At 45.0% G+C, this 26,677-nt stretch overlaps 2 protein-coding genes across 3 annotated transcripts in view; one reads left to right on the forward strand and one right to left on the reverse strand.

The window, feature by feature from the left end:
* nlgn2.L (neuroligin 2 L homeolog) overlaps window positions 1-11,583 on the reverse strand; it is a 40,746-nt gene extending 29,163 nt beyond the window's left edge. The window contains exons 1-2 of one of the 2 annotated variants that reach the window (XM_041587415.1): window positions 11,324-11,583; window positions 5,239-6,152 (exon numbers count right to left, since the gene is read on the reverse strand). In XM_041587415.1, the coding sequence (XP_041443349.1) occupies window positions 5,239-5,656 (418 nt within the window). In that variant the 5' untranslated portion in view covers window positions 5,657-6,152; window positions 11,324-11,583. The remainder of the gene's footprint in view (window positions 1-5,238; window positions 6,153-11,323) is intronic. The other variant, XM_018253888.2, reaches the window with a different exon arrangement.
* A 5,930-nt stretch (window positions 11,584-17,513) lies between these two features.
* Window positions 17,514-20,586, forward strand: tmem256.L (transmembrane protein 256 L homeolog). Its single transcript, XM_018253912.2, has 4 exons — window positions 17,514-17,670; window positions 18,976-19,013; window positions 19,866-19,946; window positions 20,310-20,586. The coding sequence occupies exons 1-4, from the start codon at window positions 17,589-17,591 to the stop codon at window positions 20,451-20,453; spliced, it is 345 nt and encodes a 114-aa protein (XP_018109401.1). The 5' UTR covers window positions 17,514-17,588; the 3' UTR covers window positions 20,454-20,586.
* The last annotated feature ends 6,091 nt before the right edge of the window (window positions 20,587-26,677 follow it).

A 26,677-nucleotide genomic window follows, 5' to 3' on the forward strand; every position in this document is an offset into this window, starting at 1 on the left:
CTCAGGGTACTGTTATAGACAGAGAGGAGAGATCAGTAATCAGAGGAAGAGTACTCAGTACTGTGATAGTTCAGCAGAGGAGAGATCAGTGATCAGGAGGAGAGAGTACTCAGTACTGTTATAACAGGAGCAGAGAGGAGAGATTTTCAGATATCAGGAGACGATACTGCAGTACTGTTATACAGAGAGGGAGAGATCAGTATGCAGAGGAGAGATACTCAGTACTGTTAATAATTTCAGAGAGTAGAGATCAGTATCAGAGGAGCAGATACTCAGTACTGTTATAGGAACCACGGGCAGAAGAGGAGAGATCAGTGATCAGGAGGAGAGATACTAGTTACTGTTTATAGACAGACGGGAGGAAGAAGATCAGATATCAGAGGAGAGATACATCACGTAGCTGTGTATAATCAGAGAGGAGAGATCAGTATCAGGAGAGGATACTCAGATACTGTTATACATTGCGCAGAGAAGGAGAGGATCAACAGTATCAGAGGAGAGGATACTCAGTACTGTTATATCCAGAGGAGAGATCAGTATCAGAGGACGAGATCTCAGTACTGTTATAGCAGATAGGACCACAAGACAGCAGAGAGGAGAGATCAACGTAATCAGGAGTAGAACTCGACGTTACTGTTGATAAAGAGGACGCAGAGAGGAAGAGATCAGATATGCACGAGGAGAGATACATCAAGGTACCTGGTATACAAGAGACGGAGAAGATCAGTTCAAGAGGAGAGAATAGCTCAGTACTGTTCTAATACGACTGAGCCAGAGAGGAGAGATCAGTATAGCGGAGAGATCTCCAGTAACTGTTATAACAGAGAGGGGAGATCAGTAAATCAGAGGAGAGATACTCATGTACTGTTAGATAATAGAGGCAGAGAAGGAGAGATGTATCAGAGGAGAGATACTCAGTACATGTATCAAGCGAAGTACAGAGAGGAGGAGATCAGTATCAAGCGAGAGATACTACAGTATATGTTATAAACAGAGACGAGAAGATCAGTATCAGCAGGAGAGATACTCAGTACTGTTATATACCAGAGAGGAGAGATCAGGTATCGCAGGAGGCATACTCAGTAACTGTTATAAGACAGAGAGAGAGATCAGTATCAGAGGAGAGATACTCAGTACTGTTATAACAGAGAGGAGAGATCAGTATCAGAGGAGAGATACTCAGTACTGTTATACAGAGAGGAGAGATCAGTATCAGGAGAGATACTCAGTACTGTTATACAGAGAGGAGATCAGTATCAGAGGGAGAGATACTCAGTACTGTTTATACAGAGAGGAGAGATGGCAGTATCAGTGAGAGATACTCAGTACTGTTATACAGAGAGGAGAGATCAGTATCAGAGGAGAGATTACTCAGTACTGTATAAGACAGAGAGGAGAGATCCATAATCAAGAGAGTGATACTCATTGTACTGTTATACAGAGAGGAGAGATCAGTATAGGAGATATACTGCAGTCACTGTTATATCAGAGAGGAGAGAATCAGTATCAGAGGAGAGATATCAGTTACTGTTATAGCAGAGAGGTTAGAGATCAGTATCAGAGGAGAGAATACTCAGTAAACTGTTATATCACAGAGAGGAGAGTTCAGTAATCAGGAGGAGAGCATACTCAGTACTGTTATACAGAGAGGGGATGATCAGTCTAGAGGAGAGATACTGCAGTACTCGTTATAGACTACAGAAGAGGAGAAGATCAGTATCAGAGGAGAGATAGCTCAGTACCTGCGTTTATATCAGAGAGGAAGGAGATCAGTATAGGAGGAAGAAGATACTCCAGTACTAGTTATAGAAGAATCCATCGATACACAGAGAGGCAGAGATCAGTAGTCAGGAGGAGAGGAATACTCAGTACGTATCTAAGGCGAGAGGAGGAAGAGATCAGTATCAGGAGAGATACTCAGTACTGTTATAACGTAAGATTAACAGATGAGGAGAGATCAAGTATCAGGAGAGATACTCAGTACTGTTATATAAGATGGTAGGAGAGGAGAGATCAGTATCAGGAGGATACCAGTACTGTTATAAACAGAGGAGGAGAGATCAGTATCAGAGGAGTGATACTCAGTACTGTTACAGAGAGGAGAGATCAGTAATCAAGGAGAGATACTCAGTACTGTTATAAGTCAGAGAGGAGAGATCGAAGTATCAGGAGAGATACCTAGTACCTCGTTATAGCAAGAGAGGGAGATGATATCGAGGAGAGATACTCAGTTACTGTTATACCAGAGAGGAAAAAAAGAAAAGAAAAAAGGAATCAAGTATCAGAAGGAGAGATACTCAATACTGTTATGTAATCGCAGAAGAGGAGAGATCAGGTATCAGAGGAGAGATCTCAGTACTGTTATACATAGGCAGCAGAGGAGAGATCAGTATCAAGAGGAGAGATACTTCAGTACTGTTATATCAGAGAGGAGAGATCAGTATCATGAAAGAGATACTGCAACATACTGTTATAGCAGAGAGGCGAGTGCAGTAATCGAGGGAGAGATACTCAGTACTGTTATAAACAGAAGAGGAGAGATCCGTATCAGGAGAGATAACCTCAGTAACTGTTTATATAGTTCCAGAGAGGAGAGATCAAGTACTGCACAAGGAGAGATAAATAGACATAACAGTTATAAGAGTCAGAGAGGAAAGAGATCAGTATCAGAGGAAGAGATACTGCAGTACTGTTATAGCCAGAGAGGAGAGATCAGTATCAGGAGAGATCTACTCAGTACTGTTAGTAACGCAAACGAGCGGAGAGATCAGTATCAGAGGAGAGATACTCAGTACTGTTATCAGAGCGCGAGAGATGTATCAAGACGGGAGATCTCCAGTACCTGTTATAATAACTGCAGAGAGGAGAGTCAAGTATCAGGAAAGAGATACTCAGCTCTGTTATACAGAGAGGGTAGCGATCAGTATCAGAGGAGAGATACTCAGTACTGTTATAGCTCAGCGAGGAGAGATCATGTATCAGCAGGAGAGTACTCAGTACTTGTTATACAGCAGGAGAGGAGAGATCAGTATCAGAGGAGAAGATACTCAGTACTGTTAGTACAGAGAGGAGAGATCAGTATCATGCGGATATACTCAGTACTGTTATAATAGCCAGAGAGGAGAGATCAGTATCAGGAGAGATCACCTTCCAGTACTGTTTTATACAAATAGCGAGAGGAGAGATCAGTATCAGGAGAGATACTCAGTATGTTACTAACAACAGAGAGGAAGAGATCAGTAATCAGGCGAGATACTCAGTACTGTTATAGCAGAGAGGGAAGATCAGTATCAGGGAGAGATACTCAGGTACTGAGTTATACAGAGAGGAGTCAGATATCAAGAGGAGAGATACTTCGATACTGTTATAATACAGAGAGGAGAGATGCAGTATCAAATTGAGAGATTACTCAGCTACTGTTATAGTCAGAGAGGAGAGATGAGTATTCTAGGAGAGATTAGGACTCAAGTATCGTTTATACAGAGAGGAGAGATGCAGTATCCAGGCGAGATGACTCAGTACTGGTAAATCAGAGAGGAGAAGATCAGTATCAGAAAGGAGAGATACTCAGTACTGTATATACAGAAGGAGAGATCAGTATCAGAGGAGAGATCACTCAGTAGATGTGTTATAACAAGGACATGAGAGGAGGATCAGTATCAGGAGAGAATAGCCTCAGTACTGTTTATACTAGAGAGGAAGAGCTGTCAGTAATCAGGAGAGAGATATACTCAGTACTGGTTATCAGAGAGGATGAGATCGAGTATCAAGGAGAGAATAACTCAGTAACTTGTTTATAGGTCCAACAGAGACGGAGAAGATCAGTATCAGAGGAGAGATACTCAGTCCTGTTATAAATTTGATAAAGTTGGACAGAGAGGAGAGATCAGATACAGGAGAGATACTCAGTATGTTATAATAAACAGAGAGGAGAGAATCAGTATGCAGAGGAGAGATTAGCTCACAGTACTGTTATACAGAGAGGAGAGATGCAGTCATCAGAGGAGAGATACTCAGATACTACGTTATAAAACAGTTAGAGGAGAGTATTCCAGTAATACAGGAGAGATAGAACTCAGTACTGGTTATAACAGAGAGGAGAGATCTAAGTATCAGAGGAGAGGATACTCAGTACTGGTTATAGTCATTGAGAGCATGAGATCAGTAAGGTCAGAGGAGAGATACTAGTGCAGTACTGTTAATAAGCAGAGAGGGAGATCGAGTATGCCAGCAGGAGAGATAACTCAGTACTGTTATAGTACAGAGAGGAGAGATCAGTATCAGAGGAGAGATACTCAGTACTGTTATACAGAGAGAGAGATCAGTATCAGAGGAGAGATACTCAGTACTGTTATACAGACAGAGAGGAGAGATCAGTATCAGAGGAGAGATTACTCAGTACTGTTATACAGAGAGGAGAGATCAGTATCAGAGGAGAGAATAGCTCAGTACTGTATACAGAGAGGAAGAGATCAGTATCAGGAGAGATACTCAGTACTGTTATGACAAGAGGAGAGATCAGTATCAGAGGAGAGATACTCAGTAACTGGTATATACAGAGAGGAGACGATCAGTATCAGAGGAGAGATTCGTACTGGTTATATGAAGGACGCCAGAGAGGAGAAAAAGAATCAGTATCAGAGGAAGAGATACTCAGTACTGTTATAGCAGAGAGGAAGAGATCAGTATCAGAGGGAGATACTGTCAGTACTGTATATCATTCCAGAGAGGAGAGATCAGTAATCAGAGGAGAGATACTCAGTACTGTTTATACAGAGAGGAGAGATCAGTATCAGGAGAGATACTCAGTACTGTTATACAGAGAGGAGAGATCAGTATCAGAGGAGAGATACTCAGTACTGTTATACAGAGAGGAGAGATCAGTATTAGGGAGGACACATTTAGTATTTAAATCGGGGGATGTCGGACACTATGTGGATGTTGCTCCTGAGGTACAAAGTGTAGGCTGTTAGGGGTGAGGCAGTTGAGTTGTAGAATTATGGTGATACTTAGTGCCACTCTATTTAGTTGGTAGCAGAACTGGGGGTAGGTCTAGTGGCCCAAGTAGCCCCACAGGCACAGAGTTCTAGCCCCGGCTGCAGAGGAGAGCAGTACTGACTGTCAGTTCAATTGGGCAGCAGGAGGTGAGTGCTGAGTATTACAGTCACCTCACTCACTGCCCCCCCCACTCACTGGATGCCCCGCCCCCAGCTTCCCTTAGTAAATAAGGCTTCTTACCATCCTCCAGGGGGACGTAGATGTTGAGGTAGAGACAGTCCTCACTCTGGTTCTGCACGTACCCCGCCACCACGTCCATGTTCTCTGTGAACCACAGGGGGATCATGATTCCCGGTAACATTCCGTGGAGGTTCTGAGGACAGACTGGGGCAAACGTTGTGGCATTCCGGATCTCTGTCCATGATGCTGGGGCTTCCGGGGGCTGAAACCTCCTCTCGCCAATGGGGGGCGTGGCATAGGGAATTCCCAAATAATGGACCACTGGACCCAGGATCTCATTGTTCAGATCTTTTTTCACCCCCCGTAGTTTTCCATAGTTGGTGTTGACCACGGGGTATTTGTCGTCTCCTTTCTGCCCCTCCGCCGGGCAAGCGGCCAGAAGCCACAGGATCAGGGGGGCACGGAAGTCCGGCGCCATGGGGGGGGAACGTTGGATGGAACAGGGCTTTTGTAAAGTTCCAATGGGCCCAGTTGTGCAAATACAGAGGAGGGGGGGCACGAAATATACAAAATAGACGGGGGGGCTTCAGCGAGAGAAATTACAAAATTGGAAAACAATCGATTCTGGTCAAAAAATATTCTCCGATTTTAATAAATTCGACTCCAGTGGAAAATGGGGTTTTGTGGAAAATGTGGGGTTTGTACCAAGAGAATGAAACGATCCTGTGGGACAATTAAATATTAATTTGGTCAAAATAAAAAAGGGGGGGTGAGGGAATGGATCTCCAGTAAGTTCATAAAAAGGGGTGTCGGGGGCTGGAGGAGCCCTCCGTCGGTCAGAGCAGATGTTTGTTGGAAAACAAAATGGAGGCAAAGTGGGGGGCCACTCTGTTACGTTCCATCCTTCACAGGGACACAGGGTCGGCAGTGACAAGTGGGGCCCCTGGGGAGCGGCATGGAAAGGCCTGGCAGGACTGGAGTGAAGAGAGAATCGTGTCAGAAAAACACCAAATTCATTCAAATGCCCCCCCCCGTGACTCCCAACACCCCCAGTCCCACAGACACAGGATCATTCACTTAATTAAACGGCTCCTTCTGTTTATAGTTTCCAATCCCACAATTATTATAACGAACATATAATTAGTCAATGTGAGAATGAACAAGACTGAGAGTGGGGGGGGGATAACAGCGGGGGCTTGAGAGAGAAACACATGGGGGTGACAGAGAAGTCTGGAAAGGGATGAGGGGAAATGGAGGAGACGGTTATTGGTGTGGGGCCATAGGGCAGGAGGGGGCTTTGGTGGCACAAGGGGTGACGAGATGAAGACAAAAAAGGTTTAGGTGGAACTGAAATGTAGAGAGAAAAGTCAGGAAAGTCTTCTGGTGGCACCAACATAAGAAATGGGGAAGAATCTACTGATGGACCAAGGAGTAGAAGAGCAATGGCAAATGAAGGTTTTGGTGGGACTGGAAAGTAAAAGTTGAAGGAGTTTTGGAAGCACCAGAAATCAGAAAAGGTTTTGGTGGTCCCTAACTTCATACGTTTCAGGGTGTCCTCTACAGGGTAGTGGCCCCATCAAGCCACAAAACTTCCAAATCAACTGAAAATGAACTCTGGAGACCCACTGTAATTTCGGTGTACTTTATTTCACAACATGTTTCCGATATAAATATCTTTCATCAGGTGCTGATGAAGCACGAAACATGTTGTGAAATAAAGTACAATGAAATTACCGTGGGTCTCCAGAGTTCATTTTCAGTTGATTTGGAAGCACCAGAATATGAGATGAGAAAGCAGAAGAGCCTTTTGATGGAACCGTGCAGTACAAGAACAATGACAAACGAAGGTTTTGGTGGGACTGGAAAGTAAGAGTTAAAGGAGTTTTGGTAGCAACAGAATAGAAGATGGGAAAGCAGAAAAGCATTTTGATGGAACCAAGCAGAAGAAGAGCAATGACAAATGAAGGTTTTGGTGGGACTGGAAAGTAAGAGTTGACAGGTAGCAAGGAGTTTTGGTAGCACAAGAATTTCAGATGGGAAAACAGAAGAACCAGTTGATGGAACCAATGAGTCAAAGAACAATGACAAATGAAGGTTTGGGTGGGATTGGAGAATAAGAGTTGACAGGTAGGAAGGAGTTTTGGTAGCACAAAAATTGGAGATGGGAAAGCAGAAGAGCCTTTTGATGAACCAATGATAAGAGGAGCAATGACAAGTGGAAGGTTTTGGTGGGACTGGAGGGTAAGAATTGACAGCCAGGAAAGAGTTTTAGTAGCACCAGAATAGGAGATAAAACAGCAGAAGGGCCTTTTGATGGAACTCACGTGTAGAAGAGAGTGGAGGTTTTGGTGGGAACCCAGTATAAGAAATGACAGGAATGGGGTTTTGTTGGCACCAGAGGTCAGGGAGGGAAGGCAGTATAGGGTTTTGTGGAACCAGGGTATAATCCATAGAAGGCAGGAGTAGGACACAGAATGCAGGAAATTGTTTTAGGAGGATCAGAGGGTATGAAAAGGCAACTATATGACAACTGTGGGTGACAAAAAGGTATAGACAAGACAAGAAGGGGTTCCATGGTGACCAGAGAGCAGGAGACAGAAGAGATAGAGAAGTATCTAATAGAGGCTTTGGTGTGTTAAGAACAGTGAGGCAAAAAGGGGTTTGGTGAGACCAAAGGGTAAGAGAGGAAAGTGAGGGTTGTGGAGGGAACAGAAGGTAAGATCTGAAAGGAAAGGGTTATGAGCATATTCCTCTCTTTCCTCAGAAGAGAGGAAAAAATGAGAAAAAATCAATGACACCAAAGACGAGGAGAGGGAAGACAAGGAAGGGTTTTGGTGGAACTACAGAAGAGAAGAATAATGAATAATGATGGAGACCAGAATAAAGTAAATGGAAGGCAGGAGAGACATTTTGGGTGACAGTGAAAACAAAAGAAAGGTTTACATGAGACCAGAGGAAAAGAGAGGAACAGAGAGGGGGTTAGTAGGACTACTCATGGATTCAAAGAGGAATTTAGTGGAGTAAGAGAGAAGACATGAGATGAGAGAAGGTATTGGTGGAACAGAGATCCCAACAGGAAAAGAATATGGGAACTGACAGATGGATTGGGGGGGGGGAGAAGTGGGAAGACTGAAGAGCATTTTGGTGAAGCCACAGAAAAGGAACATGAAGAAAGAGAAGAGTTTAACTGAATGAAAAGAGGAGAAGTTGGTGGAACATGAGAGGAAACAGTCACTAATATTCATCAATAGAATCCGTCACTTCCATTTCTGTGGAACACTGACCCCATGTGAATAAGAGTCAGGCCTGGAATATTATCCCACTACACTTTATATTCACATGGAAAATCTATTGGATCTATCTTGTATTGTAAGTAGAGCTGGAGATTTCCTTGTGAGAAGAATTACCCCCCCCCAAGTGTTATAGGGAGCGGGGGTCCCTTGGGAGATGTATTAGCCCCCCAAGTGATTCACTATAGGGGAGGAGGGTGTATTTGGAGAAAGTGTAAGCTCCTGGGGGCACTACAATATAGAGGAAAAATAGATCCTCCCTGATATCAATTATTATTCACCCCCAAATCTTCCCCTGGTTGATAAAGAGAGAGGCCCCTGACACCATTTTTACTCCCACTTGGGCCTCTGCTAAAGGCTCTGCAATAACCCCCCCATTATTCCTGTGCACGTGAGTCACGGGGGGAGGGGATGTGCTTGTTGGGGGGCATTTTCCCTGCAGTGGGGGCTGATGGGAATTGTAGTCCAGTGACAAAACAAGTCGTTAGTAATTCATCCATCAGCGCCGCCATATTTGTTCCAAATAAATAACCCCCTTCCCCCCAGAAGATGCTGACCCACTCCCTCCCGGGGGGCACACAATATACTGCAGTCTCCAGTTATACACAATCCTCTGAATCGGGGGGGGGGGGGGGTTCTCTGTATATTTGTGATATCAGCCCCCATCCCCCGGCCTTCAGCATCTCCTCTGCCTCTAAACAAGGGACAATGGATCCACTGTGTGTGTGTGAGTCTGCAGCAATTCTGCTCTGTCTCTCCCCCATCTCTATGTGTGTGTGTCTCATTTGTGTGTCTCTATATGTGTGTCTCATCATCTGTGTGTTTAAGTTGTGTGTCTCATGTGTGTGTCTCATCTGTGGTTCTCATCTGTGTGTCTCACCTGTGTGTCTCATTTGTGTGTCTCTAATGTGTGTGTCTCACCTGTGTGTCTCACCTGTGTTTCTCACCTATGTGTCTAATGTGTGTCTCACCTGTGTTTCTCATTTTTGTGTCTAATGTGTGTGTCTCACCTGTGTGTCTCACCTGTGTGTCTCACCTGTGGTTCTCACCTGTGGTTCTCACCTGTGTGTCTCATTTGTGTGTCTCTATATGTGTGTCTCATCATCTGTGTGTTTAAGTTGTGTGTCTCATGTGTATGTCTCATCTGTGGTTCTCATCTGTGTGTCTCACCTGTGTGTCTCATTTGTGTGTCTCTAATGTGTGTGTCTAATGTGTGTCTCATTTGTGTGTCTCATCTGTGTCTCATTTGTGTCTCACCTGTGTGTCTCACCTGTGTTTCTCATTTGTGTGTCTAATGTGTGTGTCTCAGCTGTGTTTCTCACCTGTGTGTCTCATCTGTGTGTCATCTGTGTGTCTCATTTGTGTGTCTCATCTGTGTCTCTCACCTGCGTGTCTCATCTGTGTGTCTCACTTGTGTGTCTCATCTGTGTGTCTCAACTGTGTGTCTAATGCGCGTGTCTCATCTGTGTGTCTCACCTGTGTCTCATTTGTGTGTCTCATCTGTGTGTCTCACCTGTGTGTCTAATGTGTTGTCTGATCTGTGTGTCTGATCTGTGTCTCTCATCTGTGTGTCTCATTTGTGTGTCTAATGTGAGTGTCTCATCTATGTGTCTCATCTGTGTGTCTCACCTGTGTGTCTCACCTGTGTGTCTCATTTCTGTGTCCTATCTGTGTGTCTCATTTGTGTGTCTCATTTGTGTGTCTCACCTGTGTGTCTAATGTGTGTGTCTCATCTGTGTGTCTAATGTGTGTGTCTCATCTGTGTGTCTCACCTGTGTGTCTAATGTGTGTGTCTCACCTGTGTCTGACCTGTGTGTCTCGTCTGTGTGTCTCACCTGTGTGTCTCACCTGTGTGTCTAATGTGTGTGTCTCACCTGTGTGTCTCACCTGTGTGTCTGACCTGTGTGTCTCGTCTGTGTATCTCACCTGTGTGTCTAATGTGTGTGTCTCACCTGTGTGTGTCTCGTCTGTGTGTCTCGTCTATGTGTCTCACCTGTGTGTCTAATATGTGTGTCTCACCTGTGTGTCTAATGTGTGTGTCTCACCTGTGTGTCTCTATTGGGACGGGAGCAGTAGTGACTGCATTGAGGGCTGAGGAGATGCAGCAGATATTGCAGCTGAGAAGGTGCCCAAGTTCTACAGTAAGGATATGGGGGGACATAAGGATATGGGGGGACAGTGTCCTCGCTGGGCAGGGAGAGCACAATGGCAGAGTGTCATGTCCATCACTGGGGGCTGCACTTGATCAACCCCCTCTATCTGTCTCTTTATTATCCAGCTGTCTCTGCATCTGTCTGTCTGTCTGTGTGTGATGGGGGGGGGTATATGGTTAAGGAGGGGGTGCACAGAGGGACAGAGACACAGAGGGAATTAAGCTGCAGTATTTGCCCCCCACCCCCTGCTGGTGCAGACTCTCCCCCCTCTCCCCCAAGGGACCCCCAGGGACTGATATGCAGCCTGCAGTCATAGAGAGTGTGGGGGGGGAGGGTAGAAATAGAAATTGCAGCCATTTCTTATACAGAGGGATTATCCCATCGCTGTATAAAGGGGGGACCTTATTGCTCCTACACTGTCACTGCGGTATCTGCTGCCCTGCAGGGAAAAGGTTAACGGCATAAGCCCCCCCCCCATCATTGTAACCCCCACAATGTGTCAGACCCAGACGCCTCTCATCCTGTTTTTTTTTTTGGGGGGGGTTATTTCTTCCTTATGTAAATAATTTAATCCCCCTCATTTCATCCCATCAGGGCAATAGCGTGTTATTGGGGGTCAGTTACCCTTTCAGCACAGTCATCCTCACCCAATCGGCCCTTCCCTGCTCCATCCAACCCCCCCCCCAGCCCTCGGCCCCTCACCTTTAATAACAAGCGATCAGGGTGAATCCAGCAATAGCCCAGGGAGGGGTAAGACCCAGGGCAGAATCAGCAGCTCCGCTCCACAGCCCCCATCATCATCATCAGCTTCATCCCTCCATCTCCTGCCTGGTACCGGCTGTCAATCATCTCCCAGCATCCAGTGGTACCCAAAGCCCCGATCCTCCAGCAGCCCCACATCCCTGTGTGTGAGGCGAGGAAAACCATTTTGTAGCGAGGGAGGGGGGCAGCAGAGGAGCAGGAAGGAGGGGGCAGGAGGAGAGGAGCAGGAAGGAGGAGGAGGAGGGAGGACAAGGAGAAAGACTGAGAATGCAGATTGGATGGAGGCTGGAGGAGCACTAGAGAAGGTAATCCCAGGCACCTGATGGACCCTCTTCAAATGCTCTGGGGTAACAGGCTAAAGACCAGGGAAAGGAAGACCCATCCTCTGGAGACCATGGGAAAGGAATTTGGGGGTACCAGGTTTGGCATGTTCCAGTGGGAGGTTTGGGGGCACGAGAACCACTACCAAGCTGGATGGAAATCTGAAAATGGCTATAGAATATACTTCAGTATCCAAGTAGAGCAGTATGTCAAGGAGGTATTGAGGTATCATATTTAATATATATTGGGGGGCTAGAATGAGAAATGCATTTGAGGTGCAAGACTGGTTATAGAATTTACTGGAGGAGAGCAGTAAGACAAGGACAGCAAAATGACAAATAGGTATTGGGGTATCAGAATCAATACATGTTGGGGACTAGCATGAAAAATGCATTTGGGGTGCAAGACTAGTTACAGAAAATACTTGAGTAGAGCAGTATGAAAAGGAGGCATTGGGGTATCAGACTCAATATAAATTTGGGGTAGAATGAGAAATGGATTTGGGGTAAAGACTAGTTACGGAATATACTGGAGTAGAGCAGTATGACAAGGAAGTATTGGGGTATCTGGCTCAATATATATATATTAGGGGTAGAATAAGAAAGGGACTTGGGGAGCCAGGTACTGGCGCTGGGCTTTATAGCACAGGAACAAGAGGTGGGACATGAGCAGAAAATGAAACAAGAACCTGGACATTTACGGAAGTAGGACCATATCAGGCAACTGGCACAGGAACAGGAAATGGAACGAGACTATATGATCTTTAGGAGAATCTTTGTGGGTCCATCAAAAGTGATAGCTGGTGAGACACTTGCCACTCATTTCTTTGTTCATTCATTTTTACTGCTCTTTTTTTCTAGTCATGTTCCAGTTGCGAGTCTTGTTCCATTTCCTAGACCTGCTCCATATCTTGCTCTGGTTCCAGGAGGACAGAAATATAAAAAAAACCTTCAAAGATATTAGCAGGGTGTAGGTTATAGTCTTCCCTGTCTTTTTTGTAAATTAGTTAGTACCACCAGACCTTCCAAATCAGCAACAGTATCACTATGGAGAACCACATCAATTAGCAAGTCATCTTTTTATTATAAAGTGCACTACATGTTTTGGATCAATGATCCTTCATCGTGTGGTTATGTTAACATAAGTACCTGATGAAGGATCTTTGATCCGAAACATGTTGTGCACTTTATAATAAAAAGATGACTTGCTAATTGATGTGGTTCTCCAGAGTAGAACTGTTGCTGACATAGAAGAAGCTCCTGGGGGAGAGGAACGTAGAAGAACCTCCAGGGGTACAGGAATGTTGAAGAAGCTCCAGGGGGACAGGAGTGTAGAAAAACCTCCAGGAGGACAGGAATGTAGAAGAACCTCCAGGAGGACAGGAACGTAAAAGAACCTCCATGGGGACAGGAATGTAGAAGAACTTCCAGGGGGACAGGAATATAGAAGAAGCTCCAGGGGGACAAGAATGTATAAGAAACTCCAGGGGGACAGGAATGTAGAAGAAGCTCCAGGAGGACAAGAATGTAGAAGAAACCCCAGGAGGACAGGAACGTAGAAGAACCTCCATGGGGAAAGGAATGAAGAAGAAGCTGCAGGGGGACAGGAACACAGAACAGCCTCCAGGAGGACAGTCACAACTAATCTTAAAGGTTAGTCATATATAACACAGTATAGTTGTTCAGCAGGCCATTCAAATGGAACCAAGGCAATCTACAGTCGTCCCTGAGCCTCCTACGCTGCAGGTGGTGGTACACCCATTGATAATTCTTTTAATCTACTTGGTGGATCATCAAGTTGCTCACTAGCTACCCTGATCCTCTCACTCCTAGTTATTGTAGAACTATCCTCAACTATCTACCTACTTCGCCTATCTTTGCCCAAACTCTAAGAACCATCCACCTCCTCCAACAAGTGGGTTCCAAAGAGGAGGAGCACGTGTTGGCTTTCCTTTTTAAAGTATAGAGCAGTGACACTCCCTGGTCAGTTACTGAACTGCCAGGAAAAAACTTTAACCCAGAATATTTGGAAACAGACTGGGGGAGACAGGGTCACCATCAGACATCACAGGCCCCATTCCTCTGCCCCAGACCCAATCCCATGGGCCCCACCTACCACACCACAGTAAAAAGGCCAGTTGGCAGGTACTGCTGTACCGGGCGAGGGCCTAAAGGGGGGCCCAGCTGTGCTGCACTTTTCAAAATAGCTAGGCCCCCAATTATTCTCATTCTCCTGGACTTCTCTTCTGCTTTTTATACTGGTGCCCATTCTGTTCTACTGCAAATTCTCCATTCAGTGGCTATTCCTGCTTCTCTTCCTACCTTTATTCCTGCTTCTCTTCCTACTTTTATTCCTGCTTTGCTTCCTACCTTTATTCCTGCTTCTCTTCCTACCTTTATTCCTGCTTCGCTTCCTACTTTTATTCCTGCTTCTCTTCCTACTTTTATTCCTGCTTCTCTTCCTACTTTTATTCCTGCTTCTCTTCCTACCTTTATTCCTGCTTCTCTTCCTACCTTTATTCCTGCTTCTCTTCCTACCTTTATTCCTGCTTCTCTTCCTACCTTTCTGACTTCTCTGTTACTGCTCATAACAAATCCTCTCCCCCCGTTCATCTTAATGTGGTGGTGTCTCAGGGTTCTGGACTTGTTCCTCTGTTGTTCTCCTTGTACTCTCTCTCTTTAGGAGACCTTATATCTTCATTTGGCCTTAAATACAGCAGTATGCCAATGATATCCAGATATACTGAGACACCCCTCACTGATCCCAGACTGTTAGTAAATATCTCCTCCTGGATGAATCAACATCACCTCAAGCTCAACTTGGCCAAGACTCAGCTCATGGTCTTTCCACCCAAACTGAGTCCTTCTCTTCCTTTCACCATTACTATTGATGGCATGACCATTAACCCCATTAACGCAACACACTGTTGGGATCATCTTTGACCAGTCCCTCTCCTTCTCTATTAATAATCCTGCCAAAACCTGTCGCTTCTTCCTTCACAATATAGCCAAGATAGGACTGCCTGTTAAACAAAGGACAACATAGAAACTCCTTCTGATAACATTCATGTCCCTCACTCCTCTGCTCCTCACTACATTTCTTCTCTTGTCTCACTGTACATTCGTGTCTTCTCCTCTCAGATTCACCTTCTCTTCCCTCCATCCACTGTCACCTCTCAAACCTTTCTATCTTCTGCTCCTTCCCTCTGTCATTCCCTCCCTGAATTCCTCTGTAAGGAACACTCTCTCAATCTCTTCAAGAGAAAACCAAGAGTCTGCTCTTCGGAGCAGTAGAACATTAGTCTAGTCCTGTTCCTATTGGACAATGACTTTATCTTGTGCACTTTCCCCTCCAATTTGTAGCTGTATGTTATCCAACCGCCTTCCTACTGTGTCTCTTACCACATACTTATTAAGCTCTTTGTCTTCCCCGTTTGTACTTTTATTTATATTGTACTTTTATTTATATTGTACTTTTATATTGTACTTTTATATATATTGTACTTTTATTTATATAGTACTTTTATGCACTGTACAGCACTGCAGCTCCTTAACCGCTCTTTACAAGTAAAGTTATATTACATACATAAATACCCCCTAAGCACACAGCCCCTCAAGGCTGTGTGCTTAGTCCTCTACTGTTCACTCTGCTGACGTATGACTGTGTAGCCTCTCACCGCACAAATCACATTATAAAGTTCACTAATGACACGACCGTGGTGGGTCTCATCAGCAATAATGACGGGTCACCATACATGGAGGAGGTGCAGCGGTTAACAGACTGGTGCAGAGCCAACAACCTGTCTCTCAATGTAGACAAAACAAAGGAGATGGTTGTTGACTTTAGGAAGACTAGGAGTGACCACCTGCCACTGTACATCGACGGCTCTAATGTGGAGATCGTCAAAAGCACCAAATTCCTTGGTCTCCACCTGGCGGAGAACCTCACCTGGTCCCACAACACCAGCTACTTAGCCAAGAAAGCCCAACAGCTCCTCTACTTCCAGAGGAAATCCCATCTCCCACCATCCATACTCACAACCTTCTACAGAGGGACTATCGAGAGCATCCTGAGCAGCTGTATCACTGTCTGGCCTGGAACTGCACTGTCATGGAGCACAAGACCCTACAGAGGATAGTGAAGACATAGAGAAGATCATAGGTGTCTCTCTTCCTTCCATCACGGACATTTACACCACTCGCTGCATCCGTAAAGCCACCAGCATTGTGTCTGATCCAACACACCCCTCACACTCACTGTTCACACTGCACTGTGCTGTCCTGTCTTGCACCAGTTGCACATTTTTGCACTTTTTGTCTGTTGTCTGGTACATCTATGTTGTGTGTAGCACCTAGAGGTCCTAGAGGAACGTTGTTTCATCTCACTGTGTATTGTACAAACGTATATGGATGAAATGACAATAAACTCACTCTTGAATCTTGATACAACACATTGAAGAAATGCAAAAGAGTCAGAAAAAGGCAAACAAAGCAATTAAAATAATGGATACCTTTAACGACATGAAGAATTGGGGTCATGTAGGGTCATGCTTCTTAGGAAATGAATAGTAAAGTTGTGCACCATGAGGTCGGCATGGTCATCTGTCTAATTCTCTGGGACGGCTCAGGTGAAACAATCCATAGAGACACGGTTTTGTTCCTTTCCCTGTGCCATTTCTCACTGTGCCACCACCAATATGGCAGGCACAGTCCAAGTGTATTTGCCATAAACGCTGGATGTTTTGGCTCTGGCCTTGTGGCATTTCTCCACTGATAATGCCTCGGTTCCAAGGTCTGGCTAGAGAAAACATCAGAATAATGAATGCATACCTCCCAACTGTCCTGTTTTCTAGCGGGACAGTCCTGCTTTTGACAGCTCACCCCGCAGTCCCTCGTTTGTACTGAAAAGTCCAGTTTTTCTCTGCACTGAACAGAAAGAAAAAGAAACAATTTTCTAACTTAATTGGCTTTTGGCAGAGAGCCCAGAACAGCCGCCAGGTGCAACTAAGATACCTGTTATTCCTACACACAATAATATCCCTCCTGTTATTCCTACACACAGTAATATCCCTCCTGTTATTCCTACACACAATAATATCCCTCCTGTTATTCCTACACACAATAATATCCCTCCTGTTATTCCTACACACAGTCCTATCCCTCCTGTTATTCCTACACACAGTCCTATCCCTCCTGTTATTCCTACACACAGTAATATCCCTTTATGGGCCCCTGGCCACCTAAATCTAAAAAACAACAATTCTATGGGCCCCTTGTTTAAGTTGTAAGGGGGGCGGGCCAGCAATCGGTCAGTTTAATTTCTATGGGCCCCTGAGAGTAATTAGAGTTGCCCCCTATATATTCATCTCACTCCCCTATTATTAACATTGGGATGTAACATCATGTTTAGCAGCAGTAGTTTTAGTAACCAGTAGGGCCCTGAGCAGCAATGGGCTCTCAGTGTTGATCATTCAGCAGCCATTATTATTTCTTTTTACTCTACTATGGGCGGAGCCTGAAGAGGTGGGCGGGCCCTGCAGCAAGTTTACATTATACAGCACTATCCCAATGCGCATGCTCAGTAGTTTCTGGTGCCGGGGAGATCACACAAGCGATTCACACGGATATAAAGCAGAAGTGATAAAACAAATAAACAGATAAAGAAGTACATGGAACCAAGGTGCGCATGCGTACTACTCTCCGCCCGAAATTTTATTCCACTGTTGTCAAGGCAAAAATGCGCGGGGACTCTCGGGCACTCTATTGGTTGGACCTATCAGAACGCGAGCTGTATAACACGCCCACATAGCGCCTATTGGCCTCCGTCTGAAGGTGGGCGTGGAAATCAGCAACAAGGAACGTGAGAGATTTCCGGGTGAACAAACATGGCGGCTCCTAAGTTGTGGCGGCGCCTTGGGGCTGTGTCTGGGGCTCTCGCGGTGACAGCGGGCGCTTATGGAGCTCATGGTGAGACGGGCTCTTTCCTTGTGTCACACTCTGTCTTTGCCTCCTCTCTGTGTCACGTGCCCCTCTCGCCTGCAGCTCCCCCATCCCCCAGTGAGACAGTAGTACCGGCAGCGTGAGGGGCGTGTTTGTTCCACTTCTTATCCCGCCCACTGTCAGTCACGTGCGACTCTCTGTCCTGGCTGTAAAGCAGTGATCCCCAACCAGTAGCTCGTGAGCAACATGTTGCTCTCCAACTCCTTGGATGTTGCTCTCAGGGCCCTCAAAGCATGTGCTTATTTTTGAATTTCAAGCTTGAAAGCTAATTTTAATTGCATAAAACCCAAGTATAGTACCAAGTACAGCCTGTTGTAGGCTGCCAGTCCACACAGGGGCTACCAAATAGCCAATCACAGCCCTTATTTGGCACCCCAAGGGACTTTTTCACGATTGTGTTGCTCCCCAACTCTTTTTACATTTGAATGTGGCTCACGGGTTAAAAAGGTTGGGGACCCCTGCTGTAAAGTGAGTCCGTGCTGCTGTTGTGCCGCAGTGACCTGAGTCCCTGGGGTTGGGCAGTAGTTACCCTGACTGTTTGTATGTTGTGTATATAGCAGTGTATAGTACTGATGGGCTACACAGGCCTCATTTACTTCATGTAACAACAGCTGCCCCTCCCCATTCCATCATCTCATGTCACTGACTTGCTTTATGGCATTGGACTCCCCCAGGGGACGCTGGGAGTTGTACTTGTGTCACACTGGCCTCACTTTACACTAAATCTGCATTTATATGAATAAGTATAAGAAACAAGGGGAACTTGTGCTCGCCACTAATATATATTAAACCAGCAATGAGACTGTGACCTTTTGTTTAAAGGGGAAGGCATGTTTCAGTAGCACAAAATGTCTTAAATATATTGATAATGGGCTGAGTGCTCAGGACTCTTGTATTTGTCTGTATTTATATTGATGGATTTATATTGATGTATTTATATTGATGGATTTATATTGATGGATTTATATTGATGGATTTATATTGATGGATTTATATTGATGGATTTATATTGATGGATTTATATTGATGGATTTATATTGATTGATTGAGGAGTAATAGAAGTGTCAGTCAGTAATGTCCCAGTCCTGGTGGCAGCTCTGTGTTACTGCAGCTTGTGGATAAGGAAAGCTTAATGTGTTCCTGACCAATCACTGGGCCTATCCCTCCCCCCACACATTTGAGGGGAGCCCCAGTGATAGAGGTGTGTATGTATATATATATATATAGAGTGTATATGACTCCTCACTCCTTTTCTTCCTCACTCTCATACAGGTCTCAGGACGAGCGACCGGGACGATTACCTGAAAGAGGTGAGGGGTGTAATGATGTAACAATGGCACCCCCACATCCCATAGCCTGACACCCCCATTTCCATTACACCTCCCCCCTTCCTCCCACTGTGCCATTTATTGGGGAGACGTGAGACCCCAGCAAAGGCCTAAGGCACCATTTATGGAGCATGAGGTTAAACCCGTCTAGTCAATAAGTGACTGATTATTGGGGAGATATTGGTTGGGGGGCCCCGTATTGTCCTCCTGTCTCTCTAACATGGGGCTACCCCAGTGGCTCTAGTGGGGAGTTTTCTTCTCGTGCTGCCAATAGACTTGTGCCCTTGTCTCCTACACTGACTCTCTGCTACATCTCATACAGCTGTCTAGTCTCTCACATGTACTGACTCCTCCCACACATGTACTGGCCCCTCCCACTGACTCTCTGCTACATCTCATACAGCTGTCTAGTCTCTCACATGTACTGACTCCTCCCACACATGTACTGGCCCCTCCCACTGACTCTCTGCTACATCTCATACAGCTGTCTAGTCTCTCACATGTACTGACCCCTCCCACACATGCACGGATCCCTCCCACACATGTACTGGCCCCTCCCACACATGTACTGACCCCTCCCACACATGGTGGCACAGAGTAACCAGGACAGCTGAACACTGGGCACTGCCACGTCTGGCCATTTTTGGAAAGATCTGTTACTGACCGGGGCAAGTTAACCCACTGAGTGTCACACTGCTGAGCTTTGTGTCATCATGTTGGAGAGCCTGAGTGAGTGAGTGGGGGAGGAGTGAGTGAGCGGCTTGTGATCATTGGGGGATGGGCTGGTTCCCTATAGAGAGATCCATTAATTCCTGTCTCCTGTATGTCCCCCAGCTCTTTGCAACTGCCAATCACTATCACTTCCTGCACAGCCTGGCATTACTGGCAGTACCACACTGTCGCCGCCCACTGCTGGTAAGTACCATGTGAGTATGATACGGGGGGTGTGCTAGTGTCCATAAACTCCCAGCCTGTCACATTGGGGGGCCCATCACTAAACTCCCTGCGTGTCTGAAACATGTCTGTCTGTCTGTCTCTGGGCACATCTATACATGTGGCACCTATATATACTGGGATAAACATGTTGGGTGCAAGAAGCTTACACTTTAGTTCAGGACAGAAGAGAGGAGGGGGCAGCATTACTTAGTGCAGGAATTATGGGTCGTTGGGATTGTGACATGATGTAAATGACTGGGTTATTCCCCCAGGCACTCTGAGTGGACTCTCCCATCTGTACATGTCACCCCCTAACACACGGCTCTTCCATTTGCCCCACAGGCCGGCTCATTGCTGACATCGGGATTGGTTCTTTTCAGTGGAACGTTCTATTATCAGGCTCTGACGGGGGACCCCACTCTGACCAAAGCGGCACCTCTGGGTGGCATCTTACTGATTTGTGGATGGGCAGCTCTGGCATTGTGATGGCCAATCAGCTGCTCTGTGGGGGAGGGAGGAACAGAAAAGGGGGTGCTACAGTGGTCTCCCCAGGAATCCTCTTCCCCAAGCACAAGCACTGTATCACTCTCACTTGTAATTAAAGGGAAAGTTTTGTGTAGTTTTGTGTCATCAGTGTGTTTTGCATTTGTGCTGTGAGTGGATTGCTAGCTCTTTGGCCAGTGAGATTGGCGTTTGTGCTGTGAGTGGATTGCTAGCTCTTTGGCCAGAGATTGGCACTGTACTGAGGAGCTGGTTAGTGCCACCTGATCTGGAGCTGGGGGGGAGTACACAGGTACAAGGGGAGAGGAGCTGTGGGTGGGCACTGGGAGGGGTTCCTGTTGAGGGGCCTGAGTACTACCCACACCTTCTTGCACTAAGTGCTTTGAATTGGGCGGAGACTCCTTGTAACCCCGCCCCCATAACCAGAGAGCTGCCCACTTCTAAGAGAAGGCTAAAGGGAAAGTCATGTTGTAAATTATTAGCATTCTAATGCACAGATGACTAGTATTATGTTAATACGTAAAAGTGGATAGGCAAGCTGGGGTGAGCACCATTAGTGAGGACATTAATGAAGGAGTACAGAAGATGATACTTGCTGTTGGCCAGAGTGCCACAATTGGTATTAATGTCTCCCGCTGGCACCTGAGTGGACAGTCAGCCAATGTGGGTGCTGACCACAAAGGCAGCACTCTGTAATACAAGACAGTTTAGGGGGTTGCGTGGTCAAGATACAGTCTGGAATTGGCTGGGAAAGGGTATTGACAATCAGCGAGCCATAAGGTGTGGAATAGACAGAGATTGGTGTGTGTGTTTCCGTTTCCCAGAGGGGCTGCGTTTAATATGGACACGCACATAAAATAAAAAGTAGGCTAGAAATGCTGCACATTGTGATATCATTGTGGTATTGTGGATCATGCAACGGCAAAACAGAGCTACAAGAGTCACAGGTGTCCATTCCTTATAAGATCCCAGTATTGCCTATCTTAGGGATCACAGTCACTACAGATAGAATGCGATATATCAACTTGACAGAGTAGATCATATAAGAATTAACAGGTTATGTACTTGACAATGTAAAGTAGTTACAATTAAGAGATCTAAGATAGTTTACAATCAATGACTGTATGCAGGAGTAATAAGCAATATCAATGTACACAGAGTATTTACACAATATAATGTCGAGATTAATAGCAATATATTCTTAATATACGGTTTAGGATCAGATAATAGATATTAAATGTAGCAGTAGATATATATAAAATGTGGAAGATGTAGGGTATACTTAGAAAGTGTATCAGAGTAATTACAATATAAAATTTATATGAGTGTTCAGATATAATGTAAGGTAGGATCAAATATAGATGTCAGAGTGAGATTCATATATACAATGTAATGAGTAATCTATAACTTGTACAAGTGTTATTCAATAATTACAGAGTAGTTTAAATATAACAAGTGTAGGTATTCATTACATACAGAGTAGAATGATAAATGTACAGAGGTAGATAACATACAATTAAGGTAGATACAATATAAAATTGGTAATTTAAGTGATACATATAAATGTAAAGTAGTACAATATAAGATGTACTGAGTAGATAGCTAAATAACTACAGCGTTTACTCTATAGCGATGTAAGAGTATGAATACATATAACAATGTACATGAGTAATATCAGAATGAATGACTGGGTATGACAGAAGTAGTTGAATGGATGATAACAATAGTATAAGAGATAGATAATATAAAATGTCAGAGTAGATACATATATTCTAGGTAGTTACAGATATATTTAGAGTAGATACAATAAGCAATGTAAGTAGCTATAAACGGAATATACATGTACTGAGTGTTCAATATAACATATGTATATTGCTGCCACTATTCAGGTTCTTCCATGTCTGATGGATGAATGACAGGACAGGGGGACTGCCAGCGACCTCACAAACCTACTAAAAAGCAGATTATTATGTGATTATTTGGGTGACTACTGTACTGGGAACTGAACGAGGTTTGTGTAAGGGATTTTCCATATTTAATCCATAAATCTGAGAAGTAGCAGAGAGGTGCAAGGGACTGTACTATTCACTAACATTGATGAAGGAGCAGAGAGGTAGTCAGACTGTACTTATTGCACATAATAAAATCGAAGGTACAAGGGTGCACTGGGGGTATAATTATTCAATAACACAGGAGAGGAGGAAGAGTGCAGGTACTGTAATTATTCAGACAGAACAACTAGAAGCAGAGAGTGAGGGCTTGTATTATTCAGATAACACTGAAGAGGAGCAAGAGTGCAGAGGACGACTTTCACATAAGCATGAAGAGAGCAGAGAGTTCAGGACGTATTATTCACATAAACAAGAGGAGCAGAGAGGTGCTGGGAATGACTTATCCATAGAAGAGGAGCAGAGAGGTCAAGAGTCTGTATTCATAACAAGAGAGCAGAGAGGTCAGGTGATGTATTATTCACATAACCTGAGAGAGCGAGAAGTGCGGGGACTGTACTTGTCCATACCAGATGGAGAGAGAGGTTCAGGATGGTAGTTATCACGTTAAGCTAGAGAGGATAGCAGAGAGTGCGAGACTGTCTTATTACATAACACTGGTGAAGGAGAAGAGGTGGCGGGACTGTACTTATCAGATAAATAGAGGACAAGAGGTGAGGACGACGTATTCATAAAACATTGAGGGAGAGAGTGCGGGCTGTACTGTTTCATACATATGGGATAGGTACCAGAGAGGTGTGGGACTTGTACTATTCAAGCACAAGAGGACAGAGTGCAGGGATGTTATCATAACACAGCGAGAGAGATGTGCATGGACTGTACGTTTGCACATACATTAGAGGAGCAGAGAGGGTGCATGGGAATGTACTTTTTTGCACATAAGGAGTGAGCAGGAGCATAGAGTGGGGACTACTTATAATATACAGTGAAGGAGTCAGAGAGGTGCAGGGGACTACATATATTCACAAAACTGAGAGAGGACGAGGGTCGGGATTTGACTTGTCATTATACGTAGAGAGAAGAGCAGAGAGGGTGTCGGGTGTACTATTCTAGATAACACTGTGAGGATACTTAGAAGCAGGTGGGACCGTATTTGCACATACACAGAGGAGAGAGAATGCATGGGACTGGGGGGGCCTTAATTACACATTGACCTGGATGTGACGTCCATCAGGAGAGGGGAGCAGAAGGTGCAGGGACTGTCTTATTAAGATAATGATGAGAGGACGAGAGGTGTGGGATGATACTTATTTACATAAATAGAGAGCAGAGAGGTGCAGGGACTGTACTTATTCACATACTGAAGGAGCAGAGATGCAAGGGACTATTATTATCAAGATAACTGGAAGAGCAAGGGTTGGTTTGTGAGGTATTATAACGAAGGAGCAGCAGAGTGCGGATGTAACTTATTCACTGACATAGACTGAAGTTCCAAGGGTGAGTGAGGAGAAAGAGGTGTGGGGACTGGTCTTATTCACATTAGTCTTGAGAGGAAGCAAGAGAGGGGTGCAGGGACTTAGTACTATATGTCACATGAACAGGACGAGAGTGTGGACTAGTACTTATATACATAACAAGAGAGGAAGAGAGGTGAGGGATGTATTATTCAAATAACACTGAGAGGATGCAGAGAGTGCTGAGGGACTGTATCTTAGTCAAATAACACTGAAAGGAGCGATGAGGTGCAGGGACTATAGTGTATTCCATAGACATGGAGGAGCAGAGGGTGGCAGGGACTGTACTTATTCCATAACAGATGGAGAGGACAGAGAGGTGCGGGACTTGTCCTTTATTCACATAAACTGAGAGGCAGCAGAGAGTGAGGGATGTATTATTAATACACAGAGGAGCAGAGAGGTGCTGGGACTGTATTTTCAAATACTGAGAGCGCAGAAAGAGGTTCAGGGACTGTATTATTACATAAACAGAGAGAGAGAGTGCTGGATGGTATTATTAACATAAACTGAAAGGAGAGGAGAGTTCAGGGATGTATTATTCCATAAAGAACAGGAGGAGAGAGAGGTGCTGGGCACTGTCTTTATTCACTCATAACACTGAGAGGAGCAGAGAGTGCAGGGGACTGTACTAGTATTCAATAACATGAGAGGAGCAGAGAGGTGGCGGGACTGTAACTATTACATAACCTGAAGGAGCGGAGGTGCAGGGATGTATTTTTCCAACCAGAGGAGGCCAGAAGAGGGTGCAGGTATGTGGTACTTTTAATAAACATTAGAGAGCGAGAGGTGAAGGACTATTTATTCATATAATGAGAGGGAGCAGCGAGGTGCAGGTGTATTATTCAATAACATGATGAGGAAGCATTAGAGGTGCGAGGGATGTACTGTATTCACATAAGGCAGGAGAGGACAGAGAGGTGCAGGATATTATGTCATATAATACTGATGAGAGGAGCAGGGAGGTGAGGGGATAATTATTCATCATAAACTGGAGGAGCAGAGGGTGCAGGGATGTACTGTCAGTCCTTACACTGGAGAGGAGCAAGAGGTGCGGGAGCTGTACTTTATTCAGATAATGAGAGGAGCAAAGAGAGGGTGCATGGGATGTAATTATTCACATAAATGAGGACAAGAGGTGCAGGGACTGTACTTATTCCATAAAAGAGGAGGCAGAGAGGAATGCAGGGACCTGTAATTTTCAATAAGCACAGAGAGGAGCAGATGAGGTGCAGGGATGTCTTTTTCATGATAACATGGAGGAGCGAGAGGTTCAGTGATGTTACTTATCACATGAACACGAGGGAGAGAGGTGCTGGGACTGTAAACTTTTCTACATACCTGAGAGAGCAGAGAGGTGAGGGATGTAAAATTATTCACATAAACAGAGGAGAAGAGAGGTGCAGGGACTGTACTTATTTACATAGACAGAGGAGCTATAGGGAGAGGTGCAGGGATTATGTACTTCATTTTCCTAACTGTAGAGGAGCAGAGAGTGCTAGGGACTATAGACTTATGTCTAGTAACACTGAGAGGAGCAAAGAGTCAGGGATAGTATATCTTATCATCATAAGACTGAGCGGAGCAGAGAGGGCAGGACTGTAATTATTATCACACTATAACGCGAGAGGAGCAGAAGAGGTCAGGGATATGTATTCATATAGAATGGAGGACAAGAGAGGTGTCCAGGGACTATATCTTATTTCACGATAACACTGAGAGTAGCAGAGAGGTGCAGGGACTGTACTTATGTCAATAACATGAGAGGAGCAGAGGTGCTGGGAAACTGTACTTATTCACATAAACTGCGAGGACAGAGAGGTGCAGGGAGCTGTAGTTTATTAGAAAACAGAAGGAGGTCAGATGAGGTGCAGGGCTGTTTATTCACATTCAAGAGGACTAGAGAGGTGCAGGTACATGTACTTATGACGATAACACTTAGAGGAGCAGAGAGGTGCAAGGTACTTATCTAATAAAGCTGGAGGAGCAGAGAGGTGCAGGACTGTATCTTGTTCACTAAAGTGGAGAGAGCAGAGAGGTGAGATAGTAGTTATTCAATAGACGGCAGAGAGAGCAGAAAGAGGGTGCAGGGAACTATTATTCTGATATAATGTAGAGGAGCAGAGGGTGCGAGGGACTATGACTTATTCCACTAAATGAGAGGAGGCAAGAGGTGAGGGATGTATTAGTCACTTAACACATGAGTAGGAAGCAGAGAGGTGCAGGGACTGTAACTTATTCACATAGACACTGAGAGGGCAGAGAGTGCAAGGGGCTGTGACTTATTCACATAACATGAGAGGAGCAGAGATGTGCAGGACATATACTTATTCAAGTAACGAGAGGAGCATAGAGGTGCTGGACTGTGTTATCATCATAAACTGAGAGAGAGAGAAGGTGTGGATAGTACTTATATCAATAAACTAGGAGGAGCAGAGAGGGTGCAGGTGACTGTAACTTTTCACAATAACACGAGGAGCAGAGAGGTGCAGGACTGTCTTCTTCACTAACAACAGAGGAGCGGATGAGGTTGCAGGATGTACTTATCTCACAACCAAGAGAGGAGCATGAGAGGTGCGGACTGTACTTTATTCCATAACGCTGGAGGACAGAGAGGTGTGGGACTAAGTATTTGTCACATAAACTGTGAGAGGAGAGAGAGGTGCTAGGACTATTACTTATTTCACATAAACTGGAGAGGTAGCAGGAGGTGAGGGAGTACTATGTTATTAACACTGAGAGGGAG

This window comes from Xenopus laevis, chromosome 3L, assembly GCF_017654675.1.
Source record: "Xenopus laevis strain J_2021 chromosome 3L, Xenopus_laevis_v10.1, whole genome shotgun sequence".
NCBI lineage: Eukaryota > Metazoa > Chordata > Amphibia > Anura > Pipidae > Xenopus > Xenopus laevis.

Coding starts and splice junctions, on each gene's coding strand:
- tmem256.L (XM_018253912.2), top strand. CDS start 17,589: ATGGCGGCTCCTAAGTTGTGGCGGCGCCTTGGGGCTGTGTCTGGGGCT. Junction 17,671..18,975: donor GGGCGCTTATGGAGCTCATG/GTGAGACGGGCT, acceptor ACTCTCATACAG/GTCTCAGGACGAGCGACCGG. Junction 19,947..20,309: donor ACTGTCGCCGCCCACTGCTG/GTAAGTACCATG, acceptor TTTGCCCCACAG/GCCGGCTCATTGCTGACATC.